The sequence below is a fragment of the Mixophyes fleayi genome, chromosome 12 (genome assembly GCF_038048845.1).
Source record: "Mixophyes fleayi isolate aMixFle1 chromosome 12, aMixFle1.hap1, whole genome shotgun sequence".
NCBI classification, from domain to species: Eukaryota; Metazoa; Chordata; class Amphibia; order Anura; family Limnodynastidae; genus Mixophyes; species Mixophyes fleayi.
Window position 1 is genome coordinate 28,261,567 of NC_134413.1, and position 25,470 is coordinate 28,287,036.

General features: G+C 38.2%; 1 protein-coding gene across 6 annotated transcripts in view; it reads left to right on the plus strand.

The window, feature by feature from the left end:
- PCNX1 (pecanex 1) overlaps window positions 1–25,470 on the plus strand; it is a 90,977-nt gene that overhangs the window by 45,168 nt on the left and 20,339 nt on the right. For 4 of the 6 annotated variants that reach the window (XM_075192855.1, XM_075192857.1, XM_075192860.1 and 1 more), the window contains 18 exons: window positions 1,275–1,368; window positions 2,971–3,028; window positions 4,428–4,645; window positions 5,902–6,055; window positions 7,080–7,112; window positions 7,230–7,401; window positions 8,416–8,526; window positions 9,154–9,245; window positions 10,277–10,386; window positions 12,261–12,366; window positions 14,383–14,475; window positions 15,311–15,461; window positions 16,412–16,553; window positions 17,959–18,136; window positions 21,363–21,471; window positions 22,844–22,973; window positions 23,574–23,632; window positions 24,490–24,705. In XM_075192855.1, coding sequence (XP_075048956.1) covers window positions 1,275–1,368; window positions 2,971–3,028; window positions 4,428–4,645; window positions 5,902–6,055; window positions 7,080–7,112; window positions 7,230–7,401; window positions 8,416–8,526; window positions 9,154–9,245; window positions 10,277–10,386; window positions 12,261–12,366; window positions 14,383–14,475; window positions 15,311–15,461; window positions 16,412–16,553; window positions 17,959–18,136; window positions 21,363–21,471; window positions 22,844–22,973; window positions 23,574–23,632; window positions 24,490–24,705 — 2,226 coding nt within the window. The remainder of the gene's footprint in view (window positions 1–1,274; window positions 1,369–2,970; window positions 3,029–4,427; window positions 4,646–5,901; window positions 6,056–7,079; window positions 7,113–7,229; window positions 7,402–8,415; window positions 8,527–9,153; window positions 9,246–10,276; window positions 10,387–12,260; window positions 12,367–14,382; window positions 14,476–15,310; window positions 15,462–16,411; window positions 16,554–17,958; window positions 18,137–21,362; window positions 21,472–22,843; window positions 22,974–23,573; window positions 23,633–24,489; window positions 24,706–25,470) is intronic. The other 2 variants (XM_075192856.1, XM_075192861.1) reach the window with 1 other exon arrangement.

Consider the following 25,470-nt stretch of genomic DNA (forward strand, 5'->3'; position numbering starts at 1 on the left):
CCCCCCCCCCCCAATAATTTTTTTTTGTTAATCCATTCCACAACTAAATCGCATAGTGGGGAATTGCTGTCATACTCATGATCTGCAGTGCGCACTTCCTGGTATTAGTGCAAGTAAAACTTGGCTAATGTTTGCTCGCAATTCTATGAGATATGAGCAAGAATCGACAATGTTTTAGTACAGTAGCATCCCGCAAGACTCCAAGGGGGCTTCCCTTACAATCTAATTACCCCCAGAAAATGTATTCAAACAGAACTCATTATTTTCTATGGCGTACCTATATCTACATCTATGCTGCATAACAGAGTTCTTAAATTGCTTTGTGGTGCATTTATTTTGTACTGTGGGAAACAATGTTAGCAAAATGTCTTCATTTTTAACCACATGTTATATTGCACCTGTTTAGTAGAGCCATTTTGGGTTGTGGGCTAATATTCATGGGAATGCTGCTTCTGAATTCACCCTTTCCTAGTGTATAGTTTACATTCTAATACATATTGGCTCAGTCCACAAAATGGCGTCATCCATTGTTTGAAGGTGCTCTTTAACTTGTATTTGGGTAAGTTAACTATGATTACAATATAACTCTTTGTACTGCAGTGAATTTTTCAGTTAGTTTGTTTCAGCTTCTGTTTTTATGGTTACTTGCTAGTTCACAGCTTTGGTATTTTGCCATGCAATGTTTTTTTTTTTCTTGTTTATACAATTTATTGAAATGTTTATGTATTGTCATTTTATTGTGTTAATCTTCCATCTGATAACATTCTAATTAATGCTTTTTATAGTTTTGTATTTATCTTTTTCTGTTTTGGAGCTGATGTGTCTGAAGGTGGCCACACATGCAACTATTTCCCCCACCATGCAGTCCTGTTAAATAAGATCTTTCAGTTATTACTGCATGTGTGATGCACAAAAGTATTAATCAAAAATGTAAAGAGATATGACAACTTTGATCTCAGTAGTTGAGCACAATTGTGCCCCTGTTTTTGTAGATTGAAATGAAGCGCTCTCCTGCATATGTATCATATTTACATAATCATTGCTGTACAAACCATTCAATTAAAATTATTTTGCTCAAATCTTTCAATTTAAAGTTCATAGAACCGTTGCATGTGTGAGTACCTTCACATTTATATTTAAATGTGAACTTCTAGTGAATAAAACTGCAAACATACATGGTTTAAAAAAAATAACCCTGTATAGTTTATTCGGGTGAGATCATTTAACCAGCTTTGTGCCGTTTTTGTTTTTTTTTCTTTCTCCAACCTCTCCAGGTAAATTCACCCCATCTCTCTATGAAACTGGTGGCTGTGACATGTCACTAGTGAACTTTGAGCCCGCTGCAAGGAGAACATCCAATAATCTCTGGTTGGTGTTATCATTTCGGCATTGTATCTTTAACTGATAAATTGATTCTAGGAATCTTTTTTTTTTTTTTTTTTTTGTATTCCTCCTGTACTCAAGTACAATAGTATTGTAGTCATAGTCACTCTTCCTGTTTGACTAAAAAAATAAAGCGCAAAAACTAAGATTTTATTAAATATTTTTTATTTGTTTTTAGTTAGGGCTGCCCATGCTGTTGTGCCACAGCTGGACATTATAATTGCACCTTTATTATGTAAACTAGAATACTGTAAAAGTAAAATGTTTTATAACAGGGCCACGATTTCCCCAAATCATACCCCCCTCCTCTCGTGTGGATTCTCTCCCATGTCTGGCGCCCACCTGAATTGCTTCTAACACACATACTCTGTACTTATTTGTGCCTAAATGGCACCGACTGGCAGTAGCAGAGAGATGGTCCAGGTAGTGGCAGCGAAGCGTCAGAGTAGCTCTCGGTGAGCTGGGCTAACAACATGTATGGTGCAAAACCAAATGCCATGACTTAAGAGCGCTCTACTACAATATCAGTCTTGTAATTAATCATAGTACAGCTGTTATATGGTCAGACTATAGCTTGGGCCGGCACAGTCAAACCTTGTAAAGGTTGAGTATGCATTAAAATAGGATGAATGGTTTCTTATTGACTATTTTCCAACATTGCATTCAGAAATGTTAATGCCCGGTGCATTTACAATTTTAGAACGCTGCATGCCCTGTTTCTCTCTCCTATATTATGCTCTCTCATGTACAATAAATTGTATTGGTAAAAGTCTAATATATGAAATTATGTGTAAAACATTAGCCCTTTATGCAATCTTAGATCTATTTTGTCCTTAAACTGTTGCTTTTCCCAGTTTGCTCACATGTGTTATGAGCTGGAGTCCCTCCTCACACATTCATTTTGTTTAACTTCAGCATGGCAAACCGAAAAAGACATGTTCTTATTTTTCCCAAAATAAATAATTTAAATTATATTTGTGTATTTTTAATATGAAAAAACGTAATTGGACAGTAGGCAATATATTGCAATAGATTGCTATGTATAGCAACACGTTTCTGTACACGTAATATTGAAAGGATGCTGCTTTCAAGTACTAATTATGCTGAGATTCAGTAAGGCTTAATTTACTCTAGATGTGATTTCCATTTGAAGTGAATTGTCATATGGTATTTCAAAATCCCTTTAGGACCTGTATTCTCTAGGTGTATATACACTCGTGGTCAGGTGCCGTTGTTACCAACACAGCATGGTAAATGCGATAATGAAAAGCATTGTGAAAATAAGCTGCACTGATTGTTAGAATTGGTTCATCAATACTCAGATTGTCTATACTGATTGATAATTCAACTAAAACTGGGGCATACATTGTTAACCGTTGGAGGAAACACTTCTCATGTTACTTGGTGTTCAGTCTTCTTTAGTCTATTGCAAGCTGCGTACACCACTCAGTGATTGATATGCACAACTCTGGGATAGAAACTCCTAATGTGATGAATGTACTGTATTGCCACAAATGATTGTTAATTAAGGCAGCTTTGTTTAATGTAGCAGAGTTAAATGGACTGATGTTTGCTTCTTTGTTACAGTGACACAGATTCCCATGTATCAAGTTCTACCTCAGTTCGATTCTACCCACATGATCTAGTAAGATTCTTTCAATTCTCTTTTATCTGTTTTCAAGCTGTATGATTGTTTAAAACACGATAGTCATAAATATAAGCATAGTTTTGGCGTTTATGGCCATGGATAAACAGTTGAAACTGCTACTGTCAGTTGAGGAATAATAGTTTTAGGTCCAAGTCCACTTTTGTAATATTGCTATATCTTACACTCTCGTATCGTGGCCTGAGCCCTGAGTGTTGCAATCAGTTTTCAATTTGCCAGACAAACATATTGCCTAAATTAGACTTTGTTCAACATTTGGGGACAGCAGTTATATCACATGGAGGTCTGCTTTCAGCAGATAAGCCTACAGCGGTTCCCTGTTGCCCAATTTTGGGGCATGTCTAAAAACTATGTTAGATTTCAATGATAACATTGTCAGTGCCCTATTCTTTTGTTATATTTTTAAACACCCATTATGGGACGTTATTCGAACTAGAAATTGTAAATAAAGTGATATCTGGGAGGGTGATGTTCCGTTGGAGTCAGTCTCGTCCCCTGAATTTGACATATATAACCTCACTGGAGTTTACATGTCTTTATATCAGGTAAATGACTCTGGATTTCTATATGTAGTGTTTATGCAATGTGTTACAGAATTGGGGTTGGCCTTTAAGAATAGAGGCACGTATTGCCTAAAAGTGTGTTGAGGTGCACTATGTAGTGAACAGAAAGTGGATTTTCCTGCACAGCCGCATGACTGTACTGTGTTGAGAAAGCCAGCCTGAGGGCAGAATGTTTCTCATGTATGCTGAAAACCCCATGTACTATAGCAGATATAAATGTAATAAAGACATAATGCACGATTACCTAGACAATGTCTTAGTGACATTGTGCACAAACCTTAAAATAAGAATTTTCAGAGTGAGTTTATATCCTTAATGTAGTGTAGGGACTGTAGAAATATGATTAGGACTGCACTCAAGCTCTGCTCTGTACACTGAATGGAGCAAAGAGTTGGCTAATAGGGATCTTTTTCCCCCACAATAGTTCATGCACTACTTGTGGGTGTTCAACCCCCCTGTTTTCAAACTTTACCCCTCACCATTCTGCCCCCTGTCCTCCAGTTCTGTCCTGCACCATGCCACATCTGGTGTGAGCACTGAATAGAAAGACTTGGCATACTGTTATGGCAGGTATTTTTATTTGCTTATTGACTATTCAGATTCCCAGGTTACTTATGTATTGGAAAGACGGACGGTCATTGGAGCTAAACAGATGATTTGTATTTTTACATAATTTAATAACATGTAGGGCTTTTTGGAAGTTTAGCATATTCAGGTATTTTTGGTTGTGGTTTTTTTTTTTGTTGCCTTTTTTTGTCCTCTTTAATGCTGATTGTAGTTTAAGCATAATGTGTCTCCTTCTGACTCTCTGGTAGCTCTCTCTCCCCCAGATTCGATTAAACAGGCTGCTGACCATAGACACAGACTTGTTAGAGCAGCAGGATATTGACCTAAGCCCTGATCTGCAGGATCAGATGCAGCCACAGGAGCAGGCATCCCACAAAGTGAAACACTACTACCGCTTCTGGATTCTGCCCAAGCTCTGGGTTGGCATCAACTTTGACCGGCTGACGCTTTTGGCCTTGTTTGACAGGTGAGCAGATCAATCTGTTTGTGTACAATGATTTTATAGTTTAATTTTTATAGCAATGTTTTTTTGCATAATGTCTGTTGTTTGAGGAATGTTGTCAGCCTTAGAGCAGCCTTGAGTAATATGCATAAGAAAGTATCTTATGGGCTAAAATTTTGTATGAAGGTTTATGTGCTAATCCATTTACCATATCCCATTGGTAGTTCCTGCACCTCATGTACGTTTCACATTACTTTTTCCTGCAAGATCTTCACATGTTTGAAACACCATCAGATAGTTGAGAAATACTGCTCTGCTCTATTTAGTATATATTCACTGCAGTTGTTTTATTGTATTTAACTATCTACTAATTGGACATGTCTTTTACTGTAGTAATGGACGCCAATGTTAGATCTGCCCAATATAAAGCTCACTAAGTTTTTATAAAGTATTCAAACAGCTGTCTCTAGTTATGTCTTTTATTGAAGTCTTTGTAATGTGTACAATAAAATGTTTTGTAACTCCTAGACACAGCATTAGTTGGCTTTAGCTTTTATGCAATGAGAATTAGATAATGCCTGGTCTACTCATTAAAGACACTGCTACATGTTATGTTTTCTGTTTTGACATTTGGTCTCCCCTTTCTCACTGATTTTTTTTTTCCCCTCCTTTTTTATTGTAGTTGTTTTAATGTTTAGATGGGGGGGAAAAAAACACAGAAAATTTACAAGTGGACAAATATTTTATAGCAGAAGTGTCCAAACTCGGTCTTCAAGGACTACCAACAGGTCATGTTTTCAGGATTTTTGTCTGTAGAAACAGGTGGTATAATTTCTGACCCAGCCAAAAAGATTAACTCACCTGGCAAGAAATCCTGAAAACATGAGCTGTTGGTAGCCCTTGAGGACTGTGTTTAGACACCTTTGCTTTATAGGTTTGTGTGTTGGAATGTGTTCCATAAGCTATTTTTGTTCTTAGATGTGCCCTTATAAACATGATGGTCTATAGCTCAGAATGACAACATATAGGTTTTATTGAAATGCAGTTGTTAACCAGCATTTTTACTTACATTTGGAAAGGCACTGGATGTAGCCAGAAGCATTTGGAAAACAGTGATGCAATACCAGCGCATGAAAATGCGAGTGGGTATGCTGACATGTAACAATAGGCTCCAAAGTTAGAACTGTTTACATGCCTTGCACTAGCATCACTAACATAATACATTAATATTGACATTGTAATATAGTTAAAGCTCTTAACCTACTACAAATTCATTTCAGGAATAGAGAGATCCTAGAAAATGTGCTGTCAATCATTCTTGCAATTCTGGTTGCCTTTCTGGGCTCCGTTCTTCTCACAGAAGGATTCTTCAAAGATATCTGGGTCTTCCAGTTTTGTCTTGTTATCGCCAGCTGTCAGTACTCTCTCCTTAAGGTGAGCTTTCGTTTTTACTTTGGTCAAGGAGCATATAAAGTGTGACTTGACTCTGATTGCAAGCTCAACAATTATGATTGCTCTATGGCACCTAGGGTGTGTATATACCAATATTGGTAAAACAGAACTTTGTTTGCATTATAAATGGAATTTTATTGGTTATTGAAAAAACGTTTCTGTTTTACCAATATTGGTGTATACATACCATAGGCGCCATCTGATGGAGTATGGAGGTACTTTGTAGGTCTTGATTAGACTATATAGTGTATATTGCTTAAGTGCTTGAGAAGTTTGTTTCCGTTGACTCTGATTGTACTACATAGCAGGTGCTAATGAATACATTTGGGGAGTATTTGACCCTTATATTAAACTATGGACTTGCACGCCCATTTTCTTTATTTTTAAAGGATGGTCGTTTTAATTGCATACTTCATGTAACTGTAACATTTTTGTTCAAACCACAAGTTAGTTTGCACTAATAACATCATACAATATAGACATCACTTGGGCAATGGCTTTACTCCATTTCATTCGCTATGCTCTACTCAGTGCTGCCTAGTGTGACCAATGAAGATTTCTAATTAGCATGCGTTATGCCTTCTTCACATTGCTTATATTTAAATCTTAGTCCTTGTCACTTCTGCAATCAGTTTTAGCATTCACTACCATAGTTACATGGTTGGAAAAAAGACACTGGTTCATTGTAAAGTTCAACCTTTCGTAAATCACCTTTCGACAGTAGTTATGGAGTCGTCATTTAAATACCTAATTAGGATTTATTTCTCTCTCATCCGCATGGGTATAGTGTGGTGTAGGAGCTTGGGCACTTCTGTGGAGTGGAATATATGTATTGGCTAATATCAGTCGAGTTTTCTGCCATATACTGCAGCACAGCAGCTCCCATGTTGAACAAATCATCCAAAAAATCATGGAATACTAGCTTGACTTCACTATAAAGATTTATACGGCTTTTAGGTTTTTATCATCAAGAGATTAATAACTTTAATTTTTCTTTGTATTTCAGAGTGTTCAACCTGATTCTTCTTCCCCTCGACATGTAAGTTTGTTCTGTGAAGCATGTAAACACGTGTGTAAATGTTTTGATAATGTTGTAATATCAGCTGTGTGTCAGTGTAGATATTTTATGTATGTAACTAAAACATTTTTATTTCAGGGCCATAACCGTATTATAGCCTATAGTCGGCCTGTTTACTTCTGTGCCTGTTGTGGCCTTATTTGGTTATTAGACTATGGAAGCAAAAACCTGTCTGCCACCAAATACAAATTATACGGAATGGCCTTCACCAATCCTCTGCTCCTCATCTCAGCCAGGGACTTAATCATTGGTATGTATGCCTTTTGTTAGTTATTCCTATGGCCTCAATCACATTACCTCTACTGAGCTTTGTAATGCATTAGTAATAGTTATATGGATTGCAGTGCCTTGTAAAAACTGTAGGTACAGTAGCATATTGTTCATCAGATTTGGAGAAATTCTTTGTATTAAATAGGCATTGCTGCCTTCAGAAATATTTACCTTTTAGCTAGCCCAGTTTAGATTTGTTGTAGATCTATAACAGAAGTCTCTTGTTTCAATGCAACATCAGTGATGTTCCCAATCCCTTAGTTTCCCTGGTAGTGCGCACCTCTGTCTGTATAGCTGCAAACTTAGGGTGAATAGAGCACACAGGACTGCTTTATACTTCTCGGGATTAAGACCGTTCTGTGGGGATTGCATAAATACTAGGATGTAATTGTCTGTCATACAATTGGATCAGTGTTCTTATACTTAAGTAACAAATGGGGTTTGGTTTATCCATACAACGCTTTAGTCTTAAAATAAGTTGCAGAATTGGAAGCAATGAGAGATTTCAACATGGTTTCAGAATCTTTTAATGCTCTTTTGCGTACTCTTTATAGTACACAAGTGTTACTAAAAATTCATAGTCTCCCAACTTTCAGCCATGCGGAATGCTGACCATTCAGACACAGGAGGGGAACTCTTATATATGGTGCTGCTGGCCATCCTAGTAGAATTTCACGCATAGGATTAACACCACGGTAAATCTATTACTGTTAATACGACAATTTTAACTTTTCTGCTGGCAGCTCTGGTAGCTGCGACTTAAAAGCCGGCGTTGAAATTACTGTGTTAACAGTAATTATGCGCGCTATTACCATGATATTGGAAATGGTAGGCAGGCCGTGTTACTTTTGGCAGTAGCACGGCCAATTGAATTCCCCTCCCCCCCCCCCCCCCCCCCATAGAAAGCAAATCATGTTTGCTGGTCTATTTGACATCGTTGCATTTGTTTTTATTAAATTTCTCAATGTTAATTTTTATTATTCTTCTGTTTCAGTGTTCACACTTTGTTTCCCAGTTGTGTTTTTTATTGGTCTCCTGCCTCAGGTGAACACATTCGTCATGTACCTTTGTGAACAAGTGGATATTCATGTGTTTGGTGGAAATGGTGAGAAGTACTTTTCTGCACCAACTTTTAACTATAACATTAGTTTAAGGGCATATTCCACTAGCTTTCCTGTCTGTGATTACGTGCGGCTGCACCGGTCCCGATACCGCAACATTGCAGATTTCTGTGCACACCCCATAGGCGTGCGAAGAGAAGGCCTCAATGTTGCGGTACCGTAATGTCACTATACACTCGCAGCCACGGATGGGAACGCTTTTGAATATGCCCCCTAAATGGGATTTCACCTTTCAGGACTTCAAAAATATTAGTTTCTTCCTTTTTTTTTTTTTCTTCTCCATATTGTTGTAGTAGTGGGATAATGCAGGTGCAGATGTTGAGAGATAAAAGAAAAGTTAATTTAAATCTCAAAAAGGCCTTGCTAAAATGTAACCTAATTGGTGTCCGTGCATCTCAGATGGCCTCTACGTTTTCTCTAAATACATTTAATGGTGGTTAGTGGAAAGAGCCATCACTTTCTCATTTCACTGTAAAACCAGAACATCACATTGGAGTGCTTTTTATGGTTAGGACATCAGTCTTGTTTGAAATGTACTTACTACAAACATTGATTGTATAACTTGACCAAATTTCATGGCTTGATCTTGATTTGTACTTATTATTTTCCAGCTACCACCAGCCTGCTTGCAGCACTTTACAGCTTTATTCGTAGCATTGTGGCGGTAGCTTTACTCTATGGACTATGTTATGGGGCTCTTAAGGTAAGTTATTGCACAGCCATGAATATTCTGTTTCATGCACTGGATGGACATCTAATTATTATTATTATCATTGTCCATGTTAAGCTATAAAACATCCTTAAAACACAAATGTCGGTAATTTTTTTTTACAATTTTTTCATTCAGTTTGCAAGCTGTATCTCGTTGTCAGTGCTCTCTCAAACGTTTTGTGAATCACCTGCTTGCAGTAGAAATGAGACTTGACCCAGTTTTAAAAGCCAGAAAGCCCTTGTGCCTGTTGTGTATTTAGTTTATGGAGTGCTGCTAGCGAACAGGAATTAGAACTCTAGCAGAAACTACTGACATTGCTATGTTGGATTTTTTGTACCCAGTGGCAAAAAGACTTGAGTGTTTTATTTAATTAATTCCCTCAATTGTCTTCCTACATTGGTTGCCAAAGTTTTATTTTGCCTGTTGCCCGACATTGGTCTCTTGGCAATCCGCGTGACACTTTTCAAGGATAATGTCTTTGTGCATTGGTAGCTGTAGTTTAAGGAGCCAGTGTAAAACATCCATGTGCAGAGATTCTAACATCCCTGATAATCCCATTGTATATGGCTATAAAAGTGATTTCACCGAGACCAGAACTTATGTGCAGTGGTTGTATAATATTAAATAGGATGTCGTCCTTCTATAAGGAGGAGGATGTGAGTACATTTAGTCTTGACCTTGCATTGCAACCTCAAATGTTAAGAGATTATTTGTGCACCAAGTAATAAACAAATAGCTGATTGGTTTCAGATTCCTACAGCTTATCCATCACTGTGTCCTGTTTCACCTCTGATAACGTCCAGGCTCAGATTGTTTTCCCCCATTCATCACCTTGTCAGGTGTAGTTTATTATGTCACTGATGTCTTAAAATGTGCTCTCTCTCGCATGAGATTCCTAATTGAAATGGCAGTCCTATACATTAATGTCTAGAACCACAGTAAGCATTTATTGCATGTATTTCAGATGAGTCAATATGAATTTTCTATTGCCCCCTGTTCCAGTATTGTTCTCTTGTCTTCAGGATCCTTGGGAGGCCCCGCATGTTCCTGTATTGTTCTCTATTTTCTGTGGCGTGTTAGTGGCTGTTTCTTACCATCTCAGCAGACAGAGCAGTGATCCCTCTGTCCTCATGTAAGTTTTTGAAATAAGCTCTGCTCATAAAGGGAAAATGTAGACCCTCTCTGTATTAACACTCCGGGTCTGGGCGTAGAAGAAATAGCAGGGGATATAAAATAAATGGCGAGACAAGTAGTGTGCGGTGACGCCTGTGTGAGCTATAATCATCATTTAGCCTTAAAGAGCAGAAGGAAATCCTTGAAAATAAATATTGCAGATCCATTCTCATCACAAATGTAATAGGTATTTTTTTTTTTAATATATTTTAGCATCTAAATTGAATTGACAGCAAAGATCTTTGCATCAGGTTTGCATGTGATTTTATAGGGGCCAGTTTGAATCTTTACTGAACCTGCTGTATGTAAACTTATAAACCTATATAAAGCCTTCAAAAAAAAAAAAAAAAAAAAAAATGCACTTGAGGACAACCACAAATCAGAAATTATAAGTAAAGCTATGATGATTTGTCCATGAAGGTATACCGGTGAAATAATGAAAGGAGATCATGTTAAAGAAAAAAAAAAACCAGGAGATTTGCTAATGTCCTCATATTTCGCATAGTACAAGTAAGGGGCATATACTGTATTTCTGAAATATAGAAGAGGGAATAAACATCCACTATAAAGTAAAACACATACATGGCCGTAAGATCCACCTCTGCATTTAGTTAAATGGGAACATACTTGGAATCAGAGTAAAATGAAAACCAAAACACAAGTAAAGAAAAGGTGTGTGTGTGTGTGTGTGTGTGTGTCACACTGTAAATCAACAAATGATGCAGTTGAGAGGTAATTATGATATATCGACTGTAGCCATAATGGCCAAAAGTGTGTATTCCAGCTTGATATCCACAGGTCTGCTTTATCAGGAAGACAACACAAAACCTTCTTACATTCTTATATTATCCTTCTGCTGTCAGTGTATGAAGATTTCTTTACAAAGTTCTAATGGTTTTGATATAATCTCTGTAAGCAATATTCATTATGGGACGTTTGTGTAAAGGGTTTCTCCACCAATACCCTGCAGTCCCAGGTATGAGTTTCAGTGTAGATGGCACTTGTGTGGAAGGTCCATTCCTGTGTAGAGGCTCCATGCCCTGAAAACCCTTGTTATATTGTTAGTAAGGATAATTGCTTATTTACAAAGGTGTGTATTTCCCATGAGTAATGCACTGTGTTCCACATGAAGTGCGCACAGATCGAACATGTTTGAAAAAAAAAAAAAAAGCATATCCTTATGCAATGCTCTGTCTGTACAGATGAGCCTATGGTTAAACAGACTGCAGCTTGCACCACTTACTTCCTGTTTAGTTTCCCAGAATACATTGCATTTTAGACATTTTTGCACACATATTTCTCTGTTTAATTTATGTGTGAAACAGCTCATGCTGTAAACAAAATATCCTGTTTGGTTTTTAGGCAGCGCCCCTTTCTTATCAACTAGCAGAGCTGTAAGGGTTCCATACAATGGAACGTGCTCTGCTGGCACCAGTTTCATTGTTCTCTTGTGGAAATCTGAAAAGCTTTTTATAAAGGCGTCATAACTTTGTTCAGTCAGCATAAGTGTTCGAGATCCAGACAGTGCTTCATCAAATTTACATTGGTGGAAAACAGTCTTGGTATTGGTGGTTGCTGGAATGGAACCAATATTGATAGTTGGATGAACAGGAATGTTCCTGTATATAGCAAAACATTGTAGAATTATCCTATAAATGTCCCCATGTTGTATGATTATCCTGTCCTTGAAACCTGTGGGTTTAATCTGTGGTATCAGGGTGACCACCACTATTTTATTACACAGGCATAGTTGGGCAGCTCAATGATTTGTAACAATTGCTGTTTATTGCACATAATTCATATTGTTTTTTGTTTCATCTTGACCTGTTTCAGCTCATTGGTGCAATCAAAACTGTTTCCAAACAATGAGGATAAAAATCCAGAGGACCCTCTGTCTGAAGTGAAGGACCCTCTTCCTGAGAAGCTGAGAAATTCTGTTGTAAGGGTGGATCTGATCTCGTTTTTCAGATAACATTTAATGCTTCATATTTTAAATTATAGCTGTATAGCTTTAGTGGATCATGTAGGTCACCTGATGTACACAGTCATGTTTTGGGGTTTTTTTTCTCATGTTTGAACAGGGAATCTTAGTTTTGTCTCCGCATATGATTTACTGTAATACTCATATTCCTCTCGCAGTCATCTTTAACATCATTGAAGTTTGAGAGCCGAGTACACAAATGTTATAGGTTTTATGATCTAATAATCAACCTAATGAGTCATACAATACACAAACGTTTGGGGACACAGGATTTACAGTTTCCAAGATGGTAATGTAGGACAATTGAAGACAAGAACTTGGTCGGCCAGATAACCACTTGGTCACTGCTTAAGCAGGTTTGCAAACTAGTGTTTTAAAGCACTTCATACATAACCATGAAATCTGATCACACTACAACCATAGTAAATTGGTGCAGCTTGGCAAAACAATGTTGCAATGCAGAGTTGGGGGAGATTACGTTTGGGAGAGTATGCCAGCAACGAATACCATTAGACAGTTTACCTAAGGGTGGAGAGACTCGTCAAGTACAGTCATGGCCAAAAGTTTTGAAAATGACACAAGTATTGGTTTTGGGAGTAGTTGCTCTTGGAGGTGTTCTTACGCAAAATTGTGAGTGAACCCACTCCCTTTGCTGAGAAGAAACCCCACACATGAATGGTCTCAGGGTGTTTTACTGTTGGCATGACACAGGACTGATGGTAGCACTCGCCTTTCCTTCTCCAGACAAGCATTTTTCCATATTCCAGAAGCGTTCCCAAACAATCTGAAAGGGGATTCATCAGAGAAAATGACTTTACCCCAGTTCTCAGCAGTCCAATCCCTGTACCTTTTGCAAAATATCAGTCTCTCCCTGATGTTTTTTTCTGGAGAGAAGTGGCTTCTTTGCCGGCCTTCTTGCCACAAGGCCATCCTCCAAAAGTCTTCACCTAATGCGTGCAGATGTACTCACACCTGCCAGGTGCCATTCCTGAGTAAGCCCTGCCCTGGTGGTGCCCCGATTCCGCATCTGAATCAACTTTAGGAGAGGGTCCTGGCGCTTGTTGGGCATTCTTGGGCGCCCTGAAGCCTTCTTCGGAACTATTGAACCTCTCTCCTTGAAGTTTTTGATGATCCGATAAATGGTTGATTTAGATGCAATCTTGGTAGCAGCAATATCTTTGCCTGTGAAGCCCTTTTTGTGCAAAGCAGTGACGACTGCATGTGTTACCTTGCAGTTAACAATGGTTAACAGGAAGAACAATGATTTCAAGCACCACTCTCCTTTTAAAGCTTCCAGTCTGTTATTCTAACTCAATCAGCATGGCAAAGTGATCTCCAGCCTTGTCCTTGTCAACACTCTCACCTGTGTTAAGGAGAGAATCACTGACCTGACGTCAGCTGGTCCTTTTGTGGCAGGGCTGAAATGCAGTAATGTTGTTTTTGGGATAAAATTCATTAGCATGGCAAAGAAGGACTTTGAAATTAATTGCAATTCATCTGATCACTCTACATGACATTCTGGAGTATATGCAAATTGCCATCATAAAAACTGAGACAGACTTTGTGAAAAATATTTGTGTCCTTCTCAAAACTTTTGGTCATGACTGTAGATACTGAGGCTTGGCACTGTGGCATTTCCAACAGCATAGTGGAAGCATTGTCTCTGCTTTCATATTATATATTGAATTGAAATAAGTCTTTTAAATGTCTGATGTTTTACACCTTGTAGCAAAGAACGCACAATGTCAATATGAAATAATTCTTAGTTATCATAGAACATTTTATAATACAGTGCTTTTATATATGTGAAATGCCAGAGTTTCAGATGTGTTCTGCTTCCGTTTCCTATATATATTTGTTTGTTTTAAAAATTGTATGTTTACGCTAATTTTATTTTGATATTTACAGATTGCATATAGTTTGTGTTCAGTACTCTGATTTTAGACGTTGAGTCTACTATTTACTATTTTGTAGAATGAACGGCTGCAGTCTGACCTGGTTGTCTGTATCGTGATAGCAGTTTTGTATTTTGCCATTCATGTCAGCACTGTGTTTACGGCATTACAGGTAAAATGTTTATTTTCCATCTCGTTGGCCACTAACTCTTCTTTCTTTCAGAAATGCTGTCTTTATTTGCAAATGCCATGCTCTGAATCTCATGATGAAGTAGGTTAGCAAAGTACTTTCATAAAGTGATCAATACCTAAATAACGAAGAGTCTTATGTTGTACAGAGGGTATGGCCAAGTATAGAAAGTGAGCTCAGTAGAGACAAAGACTGTCGCACTATTCACCATGGGATTCTCTTCAGGCCATAGTGAAAGTTATAACTATGCTGTGTAGGATATATAGCTAGCTTTGCTGTTCTTCAGTTAATGTGCCGCTCCCTGTCCATCTCTGGCGCTCCCAAACTGGTCATGTGTTGTGGTCACCAGTTCTTCTTAGGGCATAATAGACACACTTTGTTTGCTTTTGCATTATTTAATTTGGGATCAAAGTTTCTGAACTTAAAGGCAAATAAACAAAGATCTTTATATATTGTCTATCTGCTGCATTATACTTCCAGTGATATCTATCCTCTGATCAGTTCCAAAACTTCCCTTTTGCCATGGAGGCTGCCCATGATCATCTCTTGCAGTGTGGAAGCTCTGTATGCAATATGAGCCCAGGAATTGCACAGACTTTTCAAAATGGATGGCATTGGTAGCACTGCAACTAATGGGTTCGCTAAATGTGTCCTGGAACTCATTTTTCATATTTGTTACCTCTTAATGCATTGGATGTGTTCTATTTGTGATTTTACAAAAATTGGTTTCGTTGTCCTACAATATTCTGCTGCAAGGTGACATTTAGCAATTTCCTCTGTTCTCTACTGGTACATTATATGCACTCTTGTTTTACAGCCTGTTCTGAGTTACGTTCTCTATGCAGTGGTTGGTTCAATTGGTTTCCTAACCCACTATGTCCTACCACAAGTACGCAAGCAGCTTCCCTGGCACTGCTTCTCTCACCCGCTGCTAAAAACAAAGGAATATTATCAATTTGAAGTTCGAAGTAAGAAAAGTTTTTAACTTTTTTGCTTGATACCTATTTATTGTACTTTTGTTAAACAGTGATATATGCTCTCCACTATAGGTGTCGGTCTTTTTCTACGTTTTTAAAATCCAGCTACAGCAAATTAATACCAGTTAAACATGACTGGGAGCTATCCTTTTAAAATAGCACTTCTTTTATATGAACAACTTGAATATACATTATTTGCAGTTCAAAAAAGAGTTTCACGCTTGCCGATTTGTTAGTCTGGTCATTTGCACAACATTTTTGGGAAGCGGATAAGAAAATTCCAGTTGATCATCCTAATTAAATAGGACACTAACATGGGTTGTGATATGTTTCCACAAATGTAAATGACCTCTTTCCCTATTAATTTATTAGAGGGTATAAATTATTCTTTTTCATTTGGATTGGATGACAGATTTTGAACAAATAACATTTGCACTTATGATGTGGGAATATTTTTATTGCTACCCTCATAGAATGTTAGACATTTTGACACCAACTGCTTTAAATATACTGCATTGTACTTGATTAGAATAGTTGGCAATAATTTATTTAAATGGTTCTAATTGCGTATCTGAATTCCTGTTTATCATACCCTTCATTTGACCCACGCGTCTCGTTTTCTTATTGTGATTTTTTTTTTTTGAGAGACAGCTAAATAAAAATATTTACCATTTACATTTAAATGGGGTATTTTCAAGACAAGTGTGAGGTTCCTGGAAAACATTTTATTTGCATTAATATTTTTTCCAATGTAGAGTTTATATCTTGAACAGTTAATAAAAGACACAATTGCAACAAGTCCTATATGTGAAATAGTTACAATCACCTTATCAGTTCCCTGTTTAACCTCTACCTCGAATTAAATAGCGTGTTGCAGTGTTAATGCTTGTTAAACATTGGAGTTGTCAAAGATCTAAGTTGGAATTTTTGTCTATTATAAGATGCTGCTCACATGATGTGGTTTGAGAAGGCTCACGTCTGGCTGCTTTTTGTAGAGAAAAATGTTATTTACCCACTAATAGTTCTCAATGAACTCAGCAACGGTGCAAAGGAGATAGGCAGCCCTAAAAGACTGGGTGCAGAGTAAGTACAATATCATTTGGATTTGATTAGTAATATAGTATTTTAAATACAGCTTTCATATAGACCAGTATTAATAGTTTTCTTTGTTTATGCTTTGAAAAGCCAACACTTGTCTTAATTATAGTTTTTTTATTACATTGATTATGCATTAGGTTCCTGTATTACTAATTTATTTGTTTTGATAATACATAAAACTAGTCGTACATACTTTGATGTGTTTTTGGCACAACCACCGAATAGATTTCACCAATGTTAACATGTTAAAAATTTTGGTGGACGGACTATAAACTGTCCTTAGGGTTACGGTATTTACTGTCCTACTCGGGCGCACGGAGGATTTTTCAGGGGGGGGTTTCCTCCACCCCCGAAAAAACCCAAAAAAACCCTAGAAAGCTGCCGCTCCGTTTCAGCTGCACTGTAGTATACAGCAGGGGGGGGGGGGGGTTCTGGAGACCCAGAAACCCCCCCTGCGTGCGCCACTGCTACTGATAGGAACCTGTTCAATTTTGATGGGATTGCAATATGTATAGAAGATGTTTTTGGTTTGCACATCTGGTATTCTGAACAAGCTTGTCTTAAATAACTGAATTGGTCTTTGACATCACCATGTGTGGATGTCTTCAGTCAGTGGCCATTGGTGTGAACGAAGTAGGACTGAACAGTTAATGAGAACACTTAGCCTAAAATACAGTTTGTTTTGCATCAGTGCTGTAGACACCATTAACAAATATACATGTTCAGAGTTAAATAAACTTTTGTTAGTTCCTTTGAGAAGAAAGCGGAAACTAACTTTATGCTTAAATTCCAGGTGAATAAAGCGTTACTTACATCACATCCCTCTGAGTTTACCATGAGCCAGATCAGTTTTCCATCTTTGCTTATACTATTTTCTGACTGACTACAGTATTTACATATTGACTTTTCTCGCCCTGTTAATCTAGAAATTTAAAAAAATAAAAAAATATTTTAACGTCTTAAAACTTTGTTCCCCGATTCTGTCTCCAACAAAAGTGTTGATACTTTTGTTTGACTGCTATGTAGTAAGACACTTGCAGAATTGTGTGAATGGTAATGAGTCCTGACAAGCACACATGCAGAATACCAAGCTCCACTCCACATATTCCAGTGTGTTATATACTGACCAGCATTACCTGTGCATGGAAGTATCCATGAACAAAGTAGGAGTATCTGTCTGGTCATTTAAGGTTGATTTCATTTTTTTATTTGTTTGTTTTTTTTGCCTCCTCCCATAAGGGCTTTGTTGTCTTATAAAATAAAAGCATTGTTTGTGGTTTTAAAACAAACCATCATGCATTTGGCCCATAAATCTAAATTAAGTCCATACCACCTTAATAGTATACATATCTGCTAGTATTTCTTTTAACATTGTAACTTTTGTTGACAGAGTTGGTGCATTGTTGATCACCATTGCTGGTATGAAGCTGCTCCGATCTTCTTATAGTAGCCCCACCTGCCAATATGCCACATTCGTTTTCACTGTACTCTTCTTTACGTTTGACTACAAGGATTGCTCAGAGAAGCTTCTGCTAGACCTCTTCTTCATGTCCATACTCTTCAGCAAGGTATTGTATACACGCACCCAAGGGTTTTTGAATTTTATAAAAAGCATTTTGTCCTCCCTATCGTTTATATACCCTACACTAGGGCTATGAATATCCCATCCCTGCTTTCTAATTCCTTCCTATTCCTCCAGCAGAGCTAATTATCTGTTGTGATTATCAAAATATAAGAAACACTGCAATGAATATGGAATCCACACTGCGAATAGAGGGTTTAGGCTTAAGTTGACCAAATTACTGGACATGTTGGAATTTAAACATCCAATCAGATGATGGTTTACTTGTTTGTAAAACTTATATTTTAGTCTTCTATATGTGCTTTAAACCCAATATTTCATAAGAATTAAACTTTAATAAAAAGCACACTTTAATTCTCTTGACAGATTATTAATTGATTCTTTACAGGAATATTTACATTGCAAATTATCCAGTTTTGTGAGCCGCTCTCCAAGTCTATAGCTATTGGAGTAGACATCTATGTAACAGACTTGCTGTGATAGCTTTTGAGAGTTTAATAATTTTGTTTACATTTGATTAATTGAAATTGCCCTTTAGAGCAAGTAAATCGTTGTTTCTCCTTCATCCGCTGTGGGGGACACTGCTACCATGGGGTTGTATGAGGGTGCATGGAGTTGGCTTTTAAATAGTTAACAGCTAAGTTTGCTGCTGACTCCTCACCTCTGCAACCCCACAGACCTCAGTTTTGTTTAAGTGCCCAAGGAGTTGGGCTGTTTAAGTACTGCTCTGCGGTACTTGCTGCTAGATTAGATTTATATTATTTTCTTCGTGTTACTGACAGTGTCAGTTGGGTTAGGAGTGGATTAGTGTTATGTTTTACACTGGTTCATTTAGTTTTAAATGCAATATAGTAACGTTTTTGTTTGTTAAAAAAAGAACAAGAAAGATGATAGAAAAGAATCAGCCTGCAGGCAGTGAAAGCCACTATGCGACGGTCACTGAATTCTCCCGACTGGTCCGGACCGCATCTGGCATAGGGCGCGGGGGCATCGTCTGAGGAGCGGCCATTGTCGGGGAAGTGCCAAGTCTCCCGCTGAGGCGGAGGGGGGACTTGGATTTCATCTGGTCACAATCAGCACAGATTAAAAAGATTCAACGCAAAAGAAACAAAGGAGAGCTATAATAAGCAAAAGCCTCCAGTGAGCGGGTAGGATAATCCTCCCCAAAGCAAAAGCCTCCAGAGTCTAACGAAACTATGCAGGTAGCGGAACAGGTCTTGTGGGCGGAGAAATTTGTTCCAGCAATTTCGGCAGGGTTTATTCCTGCAGTGAACTGGAAGTTGATTATCTCAGCAGGCATGCAATTCCCTGAGAACTGCATCCTCAGGTGTTTCAGGAGTTGTTCTGGAAATGGGGCCTGCCAGATCTGGATCTGATGGCATCCAGACACAATCACCAGGTTCCAAGATTCTGCGCACGAACCAGTGTTTCTCTGGCTGTGGCGGTGGATGTAATGTCTATGAGGTGGGACTCATGTTTAGGATATCACTTTCCACCAATTCCGATGATCCTGCGGGTTCTAAGGCGAGAACTGTTGGAAGGTCTTCCAGTCAATCTGGTGGCACCGAATTGGCCCAGGCAGCCAGCATCTTGCTTCTGGTGGAAGGGTCAGGCTGGGCTCTTCCTCTCCGGCCCAATCTTCAGTCAAAAGCCATTTACACCATCCGGACTTGCCTCGGCTGGCTTTAATGGCGTGGCTGTTGAAGCCGACCTCTGGCCGTCGAGGAGGTTCTCTTCCAGGGCAGTGGAGACCCTCATAAAGGCTCGGAAGCCGGTGTCCGCTAAGATCTATCACAAGGTGTGGATGGATCTGTATACAGTAGTGCGAGAAGAAGTGTCCTAGCACTGCCTATTTCAGATTAGCCGTTTTCTGGCCTTTCTTCAGGATGAGTTAGAGATAGGACTACGACTGAGTTCTTTGAAGCTTCAGGTCTCTGCGCTTTCTAATTTCTTTCAGCGCCGGTTGGCTTTCCTCCCTGACGTTTGTACTTTCCTTCAGGGGGTGATTCATGTTCAGCCTTCCAACGTTCCTCCGTTGGACCCGTGGATTTGAACCTGATTATTGAGGTTCTTCAGCGCCCTCCATTCGAACCCCTGGAGTCGTCTGATCTGCATTTCTTGACGTGGAAGGTGGTGTTTTTGCTGGCCAATGCATCTACTCAACAGGTGTCGGAGATTGGAGCCTTGTCCTGTAGGGTTCCTTATCTGGTGTTCAATGAGAATAGGGCGGTTCATAGGACCGTACCTAGTTTCTTGCGTAGAGTGGTTCTGACCATTCGAGAAGGGATTGCTCCTTCTGGGCCTCCTTCCACTGTTAGCCTGGATGTGGTCCGGGCTTTACCGGTTTAGGTAGACAGGACTTCTGTTGGTTGCAGGTCTGACTCTCTCTCTTTGTTCCTTAAGGTTCTCATAGGAGAGGTTGGCTGGTCGCTAAGCAGACCATTGCTCGTCTGATTAGGTCTATGATTAAGCTTGCTTTATGTGTGTAGAAATCGGCCTGTGCCTCAGGTTCTCACAGCGCACTCTCCCTGTGTGGTGGAGGCTTCCTGGGCTGCTCGCCATGGAGCATCTGCAGAGCAGCTGTGTAGGGCGGCTCCCAGGTCCTCAGGTCATTTCTTTACAAGGTTTTGCCAGTTCTACATTTTTGCGTCTGCGGATGCCAGTTTTGGCTGCAGTGTTTTGCTAGCTAGTAGACCAGAGCGTTCCCTCCCTTGGGGGCTACTTTAGAAGATCCCCATAGTAGCAGTGTCCCCCAGAGTGGAAAATTAGTATTCTGTTTTGCACATAAGTTAAATACTGACTGTTCTTTCATGTAGCACACAAATACTTGATAGCTTATTTGTACACTGAAATTTAAAGTTGATATTTGTGTGCTACATGAAAAAACAGTCAGTATTTAACTTATGTGCAAAACAGAATACTAATTTGTACCCCTTGCATTGTAACATGGTTTTGTCCAGGAGACTGAAATAAGAAGCTTCTCAAGTTAAGATCCTTAATGAATCAGGCCCTTAGTTAACTATTTCAGTGCCAACTCCATGCGTACAACCCCATGGTAGCAGTGTCCCCCAGATGGAATCGGAGAAAGAGATTTATTGTAAATACAAAAATCTTTTTTTGTTCTTTACTATTTCAAATATTTCATTTCTTTGCTATACAAGGTTCTGACTTAAAATCATAACTGTTTCTAATATCTTTACCATCTATTTCAGCTTTGGGAGCTGTTTTACAAGTTACGCTTTGTCTACACATACATTGCTCCGTGGCAGATCACATGGGGATCAGCATTCCATGCCTTCGCCCAGCCGTTTGCCGTACCTCGTATCTTTTAAAACAATGGGGAAAATGCATTAGTGCTGCTTTCAGTGAGGGAAACTGGTGTGAAAATGAATGAAGTTGTTCCTATGTGTTTTATTTTTAAATACATAAACAATTACATGATTGTTTATTTTTTACTTTACTACTATAATTGCATTACTGTAGTTTACACAAAGCTCCCATGATTTGAACAATCGTTAGTGTTACATATATCTTTTTCTGTAAGAGAAACTATATCCCCTAGACTCCAGGAGCTATGCACACTGCTTTAGTGCAATCTTCCAGCACTACTGTCTTCACAATAGCAGTGGATGTAAATATTTAATCAAATACTTCACATGTATTTTATCAGTGTCTCAGACTATCCTGCACATGGACTGAACATTATTCAGGCGAATTTTTGTCATTCTGAGTATTTTTATATTCTTGTGTTCAAACACAGACCGTTTGAGATTTTTTTTTATGTCCTAGCCTGCATTTTACACACTCTGGACATTGTACATTTGTGTCTACAATTAGATATTTTTCGATGTTTGTTTATTCAGTTACAAGGTTTGCAAAGATCTAAAAATCTAGAAAACAATGACCAGATGAGAACTAATATGGTATTGGCAATCTATAAAATGCAACGTTTCAACTGGACATATTCTAGGGGAATAATTGCTGTTAGAGAAAAATAGATTTACCAGTAGAACACACCTGCTTGTGGTGCTCCTGTGTCCTCTTCCCATACACTAAGTAAACTTGGGGACAGGCAGTGGTCTTAGTGTAGTGGGATGTCATCTGTAACTGTCTTTACCGTTTGTCACGGTCTCACTTGGCTAGTGGAAAGGCTAAACTAGCCCCAACCCTACCCTGCAAGCCAAACCCCTAATTTGATTAACAAGTCGTCTGTCCTTTATGCCAAACCCTGACTCCAACCCTAATTACTTAAAGTGTAAAGCCTGAGATTGCCCACAATTTTCATGTTATAACCTCCTTTTTCAACATGCTTATTTCATTCTTGACCAATATGGAGCCCAGGAATTGTATAAAGTGCCTTGATTATATTTTTTCCCTGAGATGTACACCTACAGGCATATCCAATAACAAGGTGCCAGTAGAACACTCGGATATGATTCTGTTAGTCTAGGCCCCAGTGGACTGATCAACACTAAGCTTTTTGGTTGCTATGCTTAAATTGCCTTACTGTAATTAAACCATCTAGTATCAATGTGTTATCACCCTCACATTCTATCATTCAACTATTTATTATTTATATCAAAGGGTTTAGTCTACCTATGACTTGCACTTTTCCTTTTTTCATGTTGCCAACAATGAAGTGGCTATGGTGAATGTATTTGTGTTGTGCTCCCTTAACATTCATTCTCTGCAGATTCTGCAATGCTGTTTGTCCAGGCAATTGTTTCCGCTTTATTTTCAACCCCTCTTAACCCTTTCCTCGGGAGTGCAATATTCATCACTTCATATGTGAGGCCTGTCAAGTTCTGGGAGAGAGACTACAAGTAAGTGGTGTAGAGAAGAACAGGATTGCTTTCTTGTACAACCAAACTGTACTACTCAATAGATGTTTGTCACAGAGAATATGTGACCACATGAAGCTACAAAACAATAACTACTTATTATATATTATTAGTGGGTATTCATTAACAATTATTACAAAGTACTGGTTAATTTATGATATGTTTCTACAGAGTATAGTGATCTAAATATGTAGCAAAATATGAATAAAGGATTTTGCACAAATTAGCTTCTTGTACAGAATGGAAGTTGTATTACTCTGCTATACAAACATCACTAGGTATGAACTAAAGAAGGCTACAGAAGGACCGTGCTGAGCTGATTACTCTGGTCTTTATTTATATAGATATTTCTCTAAGTTGACCCTGGTGTATCTTAGGTGGAACTGGATTTATAGGGCTTTTACGCTGAATTATAGTACATATCAAAATACAGGTGTGTGTATAGGCACACGCATTCTTCAGGCAAATGAAATGTTTGGAACTTTTTAGTAGCATTGTTTTTTCATTCTAGATATAAACCTAGTGTCATTTATAGTTGGACATATTTTCTTTTCTTCTAACCAATTTCTGTTTTTGTTACAGTACAAAGCGTGTGGATCACTCAAATACACGTCTGGCCTCTCAACTGGACCGCAATCCAGGTGAGCAGTTATCTTGATACTTAATTTGGGATTTCTTTAGGTTGACGGAATTATTGCTAATACCTTTTTTTTTATTCCTTTTCCCACATTGATGGTACATTTCTCATTTTACATACATGCATATTCAGAACTGGGGTCGCATTTAAAGTGTCTGAAATAGAGCAAAAAAGGCAATTATTGCATTCTTTTTAAAATCTTTTTATAGAAAACTATAAATAAGCTACCACAATAAACGGAAGTTAAAATGACAACTTACAATTGAACAAAACATAACAGCATATCTAATAGATGATCTAATAGTTCTAGTTGGATTACTAGAGGGCGAGGAGTAATGACCGGAGTCCTACTCCAATTGTTACTATTCACCTATTTATTTGTCAAACATTTTTGTTTTTTGGGGTTTTTTTCATTTGTTTTTTTTATTTAAATTCCATCAGGGAGACATGTCATATGATTATATTACATTTTAAATACTAAATGTTGCATAGGTCATGCAAATTCAATCCACCATACTCAACAGGAAAATTGATATGACCATACATTTACAAAAAGAAGAAAATAGACTGATCGTTTAACTCCTGTCCACATGTGGGATGTGGTTATATGCAGTTGCTAATTCATGCAGAAGAAACGTATAAAGAGTGTTGCTAGAACAATATATTAAGGACAAAAACAAATACTGGCACACAAATATTTCTGTGTGTGTGTGTGTGTATGTATATGTATATATATATATATATATATATATATATATATATATATATATATATATATATATATATATATATATATATATGCTATCAGCTCTTCTCGTGTCTTTAGTATTAATTTGCTCAACATTTTTGTATTCTCTTCAGGGTCCGATGATAACAACCTTAATTCAATTTTTTATGAGCACCTGACACGCTCATTACAGCACAGTCTTTGTGGGGACCTCCTGCTCGGACGGTGGAGCAATTACAACACAGGAGACTGTTTTATCCTTGCCTCCGATTATCTCAATGCCCTGGTACACCTTATTGAAATTGGCAATGGACTTGTCACCTTTCAGCTCAGGGGCTTGGAATTCAGAGGTAAGTTTGACAATTCTCACTTGCTTCATTGCCTGTTGTAATACTGGTGATGGCTAATAGTACAAACCCTTCCCCATATATTTCAAGCACAGACTCCTGTCTCTAAAATCCTCTTGAGCATTGTCGTCCACTGTACATGATATATTCTGACACCACTCTCCTTTGGTGTGGAACCTAGAATATCAAATTCTATCAATTGAAGACTGTCAGATATTTAAATGTGCATGGAAGCATGTCCATAAATAACACAGATAGGTATTTGTCTTTCTTACTGTTTTTTAGAATATCCTCCCTCTCCTGGCAGTAGGTGGTCAAGCATCATTTTGTAGTGTCAAAATAGGTATAGTGTGACGTGAATATCAGTTAGAGATAGCTGCACTTTAGATCAGTTAAGCCCAACCTTCCACATAAGCAACATCTCACAAACATAAAGCAGTTAAACATTTGTGAAGACGGCGGGAAATAGGAGTAATGTCATCACACCTAGGATATGGTTGTTTCGAATATCTACTGGAATACTATTTTTAAGTGCAGCTGCTGGACTTTGTGAGTTCAATGATCACTGCTGTTACCGTCTCTGTTCCTCTTTTGGTGAACTCCATGACCCCTCTGGTGGCTTACAGTCGTAGTTGCTAGCAGCTGACAGTTCTAAGATTTCTAAATTGACCAATTCATCTTACATCTTCCACGGCCTCTCCTTTTTTCAATAACGCCAGTAACCAATGGCTGCTTTAATAATGATGGCTGAGAATGTGACATACTTTC